The sequence below is a fragment of the Microtus ochrogaster genome, unplaced genomic scaffold (genome assembly GCF_000317375.1).
Source record: "Microtus ochrogaster isolate Prairie Vole_2 unplaced genomic scaffold, MicOch1.0 UNK123, whole genome shotgun sequence".
Classification (NCBI taxonomy): Eukaryota; Metazoa; Chordata; class Mammalia; order Rodentia; family Cricetidae; genus Microtus; species Microtus ochrogaster.
The window spans coordinates 725,883-733,487 of NW_004949221.1; the positions used below are offsets into that span (position 1 = coordinate 725,883).

General features: G+C 44.9%; 1 protein-coding gene across 1 annotated transcript; it reads left to right on the forward strand.

Annotated features, from left to right (window-relative positions):
- The first annotated feature begins 2,431 nt into the window (after positions 1-2,431).
- LOC102002459 (leukocyte immunoglobulin-like receptor subfamily A member 5) lies at positions 2,432-7,168 on the forward strand. The gene is made up of 6 exons (XM_005371716.2): positions 2,432-2,465; positions 2,608-2,643; positions 2,801-3,085; positions 3,225-3,530; positions 6,815-6,865; positions 6,993-7,168. The coding sequence occupies exons 1-6, from the start codon at positions 2,432-2,434 to the stop codon at positions 7,166-7,168; spliced, it is 888 nt and encodes a 295-aa protein (XP_005371773.1).
- Positions 7,169-7,605: the final 437 nt, after the last annotated feature.

The following is a 7,605-nucleotide window of genomic DNA, read 5'->3' on the forward strand; positions in this document are numbered from 1 at the left end:
ACACACACACACACACACACACACACACACACACACACTGGGATCTTAGCTGCCATGATTTTTTCAGATCTTCTGCAGGGAACCACACTTGTTCTTATGTGCAAGAGCCTTACTCATGTCTCCAAAACAGCATTTCACAACACTCCTCCCCCTCCTCTGGCTTTTACCCTCTTTCTATCCTTTCTATGATATTCTCTCAGCCCTGGAGGAGGAAGTGATAAGAGCTGAGCATTCACAATCATTGCTGTCAGCCTTTTTTGGTCAGTCCACTGCAAAAGGAAGCTCTTCTAACCACGATTGATAGAAGCACATATTTATGAAGTGAATTACTTGCATGATTTTGTCGGGTTGAAAGCGATCTTCTCAGTCTCCCTCACCCTCCACCAGCTTTAATAGGTTCTGTGTGGTGCTGTGGAAGAGTGGAAAACATTCTTGTTCTGGCAGCCTTAATGTCTGCGGAATTCTGGTGTGTGTGGGAAGGGCTCTCTTTCCTGGTAGTCCCCTTAGACTCTCACACTCTACCATGACCTCTTCTTTCACTTATTCACTTAAATAGAATTACTTTTAAGTGACATAATTCAACTTACAACTTCTCACTAAAATAATATTTCTAGTTCCCCATTTTTCTGATATGCTGTGTTCTACCCATTGATGTTTGTAATCTCACCATCCTGACCATGATTTCCCACAGAGGGTTCTACCCAGTCTGACCCAGGAAACAGGCCAGACTGGGGAGATTGGACATCAGCCCTGCCCTGTGGTATCTACTCTTCCACACTTAGCATCTGTTCAGAATTGTGACTGTCAGGGATGGCTCCAGTGTGACACTCACAGTCAGACTCAAATGACACAGATGGTCATGGGTGGCAATATTGGAGTGGATCTGCCTTGCGTACTCACAGAGGGAAGCAGCTCAGTGCTGATTATAGGGCCTGTACAATCATGCCACTGCTCCTCTGAAACAAGGGGATTGGAGCCACAGATGCCTGATTTTGTCAGGATCCCTGACCCCACTTCTCCCACATGGAGAACAACCTTCCCTACAGACCTCTGAAGATCCTATACTTACTGATCCCATTGTGTTCTGTGAAACGGGTTCTTCTTCATTCAGGGATCTTTTTAAAAAATTTTTTTTACAAAGTTTTATTTATTTATTTTGTACACAGTGTTCTGTCTACACGAATGCCTGCAGGTCAGAAGAGGGCACCATATCTCACTACAGATGGTTGTGAGCCACCATGCGGCTCCTGGGAATTGAATTCAGGACCTCTGGAAGAATAGCAAGTGCTCTTACCCTCTGAGCCATCTCTCCAGCCCCAGTTCAGGGATCTTTTGTGTCTCTTTTTCTTTCCCTGACCATGATGATCTTCAGTTTTCACAAATATTATAACGGACCATCTGTAAATGCTCAGAGCAGACACACACACACACACACACACACACACACACACACCAGCGAGCATTTAAAGTGTGTAAAAACATAAACATTTCATGTTCCAAACTCATGCTGCACCCTGGACAGGAGATCAGTGATGGCTGAAATTCTTAATGTTCCAGACAGCCCAGCACGGTGCACAATCTGCACAGTGACGTGCTTACAACAGACTCCAGAAGAGGAACTTCAGGGATGAGACGCCAGTGTTCCTAGTGGCACCAGCAGTGAGTAATGTGCAGGCACTATGGAGAAATCAATCCTTATTTCAGCAAGAGAACTCAGTCCCACAAAGAAAGTTAACAGCAAGGAGGCAAGAACAGCTCTGAAGGTTGTTCCTGGAGAGATGGGGGTGGTTGATGCTGCTAAGACAGGAAAGGATGTTGAGTGCAGGAGGCTGTTTTCCACAGACCCACACACCCAGAATCATGAAGAACAGCTTTTTCCTTCTCTATCTCCCTGTGTTTTCCTTTCTGCCCACCCCCAAGATGAAGCTCCACATATGGGACATGGTTGTGTGCTCAGTGTGCCAGCTCCTCTGCATCCACACCACAACATCACCCTGGATCTTCTCAGAAGAGTTTTTAGGGCTAGGATTTGGCTGATGACCATCAGGACCCCACAGTGCTGTGCAGACAGATGAGCTGAAAGACTGGAGAGTGTTCAAGAAAGAAGAATCCACCTTCAGTCATCCTCAACTGCTAGGTGGTCCAGCAAATGGAAGTAACAGATCTTTTTGTTGTTCCCTTCTTAGTAAGAGAGGCCAGAGGATATGACCATTTCTCTAAGAAGTTCTGGGGTGAATCCAAGCCACAGCTCTAGGGAAATGAGAGGTAGTTGCCTACCGAGGGTTGTTTTCTTGTGTATATCTGATGAAATAGCCATGTGATGTCAGGCATCCAATCTCTCTCTAAAGATCTCATCCTCGTTGCTGTTCGGCTATCCAGGCAGTCTCTGTGGTCTCTTCCATAAGTACAGTTGCAGCTACTGAGAGGTGCCATGACTTTCATCTTCATAGTCCTGCTCTATCTGGGTAAGATTTGAAGAAGAGAAGGGGATTGTGGTCCATAGTCAGGCTCTAGCCAATCGAGAAACCCCAGGTGTGTAAGTGGTTTCAGTGAAGGTCGCTTATGTCGGCATTAGGGGCAAAGTTCTGACAAGGGACTCTCTTTTAGGGCTGAATCTGGGCCACGAGACCTCAGTGTTGGCAGGTGAGTGTGTCCAGCCATTCCAGATCACTCCTCACTGGTGACTTGAAGATAACTCTCCTCAGTGGAGCTTGGGAACATATGATACCTGGGGCATGCTGAAAATGAAGGCTGACATCTGAGGTGAATGCCCTATGACAGAGCCCTCTTTTCATTTCAGGGACTCCCCCCAAGCCAACCCTCAGTGTTCAGTCAGGATCAGTGGTTGCCAGACGGAAGCCGGTAACCATCTCATGTGAGGTGACCACAGGGGCCCGGGAATATCGTCTTTACAAGGAGGGAGGTCCACATCCCTGGCGCACACAGAACACACTGGAGGCCACAAACAAGGCTGAGTTCTTGATCCCATCAATTGAACAACAGTATGGAGGGAGATACCGATGTTACTATAAGACCGCTGCTGGGTGGTCAGAGCACAGTGACCCTCTGGAGCTTGTGGTGACAGGTGAGAGAACACCCAGCCCCAGGCCCTGCCCTCAGGAAAGAGTCTGTTTTCACGGGTTTCCCTTGTCTCACAGGGCAGCATTGGAAGCCAACATGGGCTGCTTATGCCCACTTAATAATGTTACTACTTTCTTTTCTAGGACTCTATAGTAAACCCAGCCTCTCTGTCCAACCCAGTAGCGTGGTGACCTCAGGAGAGAATATTACCTGCCAGTGTGGCTCACAGCTGGGATTTAGCAGGTTTGTCCTGACTAAGGAAGGAGAACAGAAGCCCTCCTTGATACTCGATTCAGTGTTTATAAACTCCACTGGGCAATTCCAAAGCTTGTTTCCTGTGGGTCCTGTGACTCCCAGCCAGAAATGGACATTTAGATGTTACGGCTACCATGCTATCAGCCCCCAGGTGTGGTCAGAACCCAGTGATCCCTTGGAAATACATGTCTCAGGTGAGGAGGTCCCATCATTGACTCAATCAGTTGTTGACAGTGTTGCTTTTGCTGTGATCCCTGATTTTTTTCTAAGGGAACCCCAGGAGTTAGGAGGATGAGGGAAACTCAATCAGAGCCCCAGTGTATGTATGTGTGTGGGGGTGGGGGTTATGGCAGTGGCATCTGAATGTAGGATATGAGGGGACAGGTGTTGGACAGACACTGGCGTTTCCACCAACACCTAGCCCATTTTTCCTAAAGGGCTGACCAGGAAGCACTCACTGCTGACTTTGCATGGCCCTTCCCCTTCCCCCTGGAGAGAACCTGACTCTCCAGTGTTGCTCTTACATAAGTTATGAAAGGTTTTCTTTGTCGAAAGGATGAGGAACTGACCTCCTCCACAGCCCTGAACTGTTTTACCAGGCTGGATTCTCAAGGCCAACTTCCTCTTGGGTCCTGTAAGCACCCCCAAAGGGGTGTACAAAATATCTTCCCAGTGGACATTCTGGTTATAGTTGAGGAGCCGAGCCAAGTGGGTCCACTTAGAGACTGAAGACTACACAGGACCAGATGATAATGGCAGGAGGAGATAATGAGCAAGATGAAATATGGGATCTAGGACCAAATACCAGGAAGTCGGGTAAGAACAGAGTCATAGAAAGCAGAAAGAGCCAAGTTCCCAGAAACAGGTTCAGAATAAGATAAGCAGCCCCTCACCCATCTTTCTTCCTTGAGGACATCTCCCTGTCACACACTCTCAGTGAAGCCAGGCTCCATGTTATTCCCTGAAGAGAAAGTGACTCTGCCATGTCAATCATTGATAATGATGGACACTTTTCTTCTGATCAAGCAGAGAGCAGCTACTTCCTTTTTGTGTCTAAGATCAATGTTTCCTCATTCAGCAGTGTTAGGCAGAATTCTGAATGTGTATTGGGACCTTCCGCCTTGGAGACACCCAAAGACTCTGTAGTTGTTAAAGCTCATCACCCTACCTGTCGCCATGCCACAGTCCTCCCGTAGAACTCAAGGTCTTAGATCAGAGAAATCTTAGCTGTTCTGTCTGTGCTCAACAGTTCACTCACCAGGAGAATTCTTGTCTCTAATTAGATGTTTTAGTGAAATTCAGGAAAGCGTTTCTTTCTAAAGTGAGTCTGATGCAAAATTCGAACACAAAGATCAGAGTGGAGCATCCAGCAAGGAGACCAGTGGGAAGTCCTACAAAAGGGAGGGTTCATCTAGAGGTACATGAAGTCATGTGATGAGTGTAACGCACAGGAAAGAAGAGACACAGGGAATGGAGCCAGGGGCATGGCTCAGTTGGTAGTTAATGTCTAGCATGCATGAGGTCTTGGTACTAAGTAAACTGAGGACCATGATTGGTACCTGTAACTGCAGCACTTAGAAGGTGGAAGCAGGAGGATCAGAAGTTCAAAGTCATCCTAGGCTACATAGTGAGTTGAAGACCAATTTGGGCTAATAAGATCCTATCCCAAAGAAAAGAAAGAAGGAGAAGAGAAGACACACAGGAAGGAAGGAAAGAAGAGAGTCAGAAAGGGAAAGGGGGAGGGAGGAAATAAGAAAAGCAAGGACAGACAGACAGATAAAAAATACATACATACATACATACATACATACATAATATATATAAATAAATGAGGGAGAGAGGGAAGCAGGGAGGGAGAAACAAGTAAGGAATTAAATTGAGAAATTTGGGCTTGTCAGGCTTGGCAGTGCACACCTTTAATTCCAGGATTCAAGATGCAAAGGCAGGCAGATCTCTATGAGTTCAATGCCATTCTGGTCTACCTAGCAAGTTTAATGGCAGACAAAGTTACAAAAAGAGATTCTGTCTCAAATAAACAAACAAACAAATAAAAATTAAGATTTATACTACTTTATAAAATTATTTTATAAAACTATTACAACAAAATCAAGCATAAACAAAACCATTTTCCTTCTTTATTTTTATATCTATTTCAGTTTTAAAAAGAATTTCATACCTAGCTGTATTTACACTATTTCTACCCCCTCCTCTTCCTCTCTAACTCCTCTTATGTATCCTTCATTCCTTCTAAAATTCATGGCCTCATTTTAAAAATTATATGTTAGGTGTGTGTATATATACATCCAATATGCTATATATAAAAGCAGTGCTACATTTAGTGTTGTGTGCACGCACGTGTGTGGGTGTATGTGTGTGTAGGGATAACCAGGGATAAAACGACCTAACAAGGGCTTTCTTTTCCCTGAAAAAGACTGGCTCTTTCTCTCCCAGCAGCCATCAATTGCCTGTAGCTTCCTCATCTAGGGGTGGGATCTTTTGAGATCTCACCCATTCACACTGCCATGTCAACTGGTTTTATTGTGCAGGTCTTGTTTAGGCAACCATATATTTTTCAGGTCTTCGCCCTATATGGAAGACACTGTCTCACAGCAGATGCCCTAGTGTCCTAGTCCTCTCTCTTCTGAGCTATTTCTTGAACTTTAGGTGTAGGGGTTGTGTCATAACTGTGTCAGTTAGGGGTGTGTAACTCATGGTAAGCTGTTCTCTGTATTTTGATCAGTTGTAGGTTTCTGTGTTGGCCTTTGTATTCTGCATAACCCACACCCACCTACAGAGAGAGAGAGAGAGAGAGAGAGAGAGAAGCTTTTAAGAGAATGAAGGAAGGTCTTACTGCATAGGCTTAGCCTGGAACCCACGTATAGATCAGGCTGGCTTTGAACTCACAGAGATTCTCATGCCTTTGCCTCCCAAATGCTGGAATTGAAGGCATGGACCACCACACCTGATTTGGCTTTTTTTTTAAATGTCCCTTCTCTTAAAATAATGATATGGTGGAGGGACAAAGGAAGAAAATAAAAACACAAGACTTAGAAAACACACTTAGGTCTTCACAATCCTACTTTTTTTTTTTAAAAAATCATGTTTATTTTTATTTTGTGTTCATTGGTGTTTTGTCTGCATGAGGCAGAAGCCCTGGAACTGGAGTTACAGACAGATGTGAGCAATCATGTGGGTGCTGGGAATTGAACTTGGTTCGTCTGGAAGAGCGGGCAGTGTGTTTTTTATTTTATTTTTTATTTTCAAGACCAGGTTTCTCTGTGTAAAACTCATGTTTCTCTGAGTTCCTGGAACTTGCTTTGTAGACAGGGCTGACATCAAATTCACAGAGATTTGTCTCCTTCTGCCTCTTCAGTGCTGGGAGTAAACCATGAACCACCACTGCCTCACAAGCCAGTGCTCTTCACCACTGAGTCATCTCTACAACCCCTCATATTCTACTTTTTTCTTTGATTCCTAGAAGCAGTTGAGCCCCTCAGGCTATCACCAAACATATCAGACCCAAAGACAGGTGAGTAAGGAGAATTCTCAGCCAGAGGACTCAATACAGAAGATGAAGTCCTGTCCAGGGGAAGCAGTCTTCTGGGGAGATTTAATCTGCCCTGACCTCTATGATTCCTTTTTCCTACAATCTCCAGTCTCACAGCCCCAGGATTACACAAAGGAGAATCTCATCAGGATTGGGGTATCTGTCTTGGTCCTTGTACTCCTTGGCATTCTTCTGTATGAAGATCAGCACAGCCAAAGACGGATCCAATACACAGCCAGTAGAGAAAATAGTGCATCTGTCAAGGTGGCAGAGACCTCAGAATAAGTCCAAGGATTTCAGGTAGTTCTGTGAGAAAATCTGGAGCATTCAGTGGGGAACCATTTCAGGTTCCAGGGAGCAAATGTGCTTTGAAAGTATGGAAACATCTGGGTATTGTGGTGGAGAAGTCTTCTACAGCAAATCATGATGTTATTTCCTCACTGGTATCAGCGGTCCTCAACCTGTGGGTTGCAACCCCATTTGAGGTCACATATCCGATAACCTACATATCAGAAATTTACATTACAAGTCATAACAGTAGCAAAATTATAGTTATGAAGTATCAAAGACAATAATTTTATGGTTGGGGGACATCAGAATGTGAGGAACTGTGTTCACAGCATTATAAAGGTGGAGAACCACTCACCTAGATGTATACTTAGCTGACTATCTCTCTTTCCATCTCCAGTGATTCAGGGGAGGGATAACCCTGTCCCATGAGT

Bases quoted from the DNA above. Each gene is read 5' to 3' on its own strand.
- LOC102002459 (XM_005371716.2), top strand. From the start codon at position 2,432: ATGACTTTCATCTTCATAGTCCTGCTCTATCTGG. The intron at 2,466-2,607 runs GTAAGATTTGAA...ACTCTCTTTTAG, and splicing joins CATAGTCCTGCTCTATCTGG to GGCTGAATCTGGGCCACGAG. The intron at 6,866-6,992 runs GTGAGTAAGGAG...TACAATCTCCAG, and splicing joins CATATCAGACCCAAAGACAG to TCTCACAGCCCCAGGATTAC.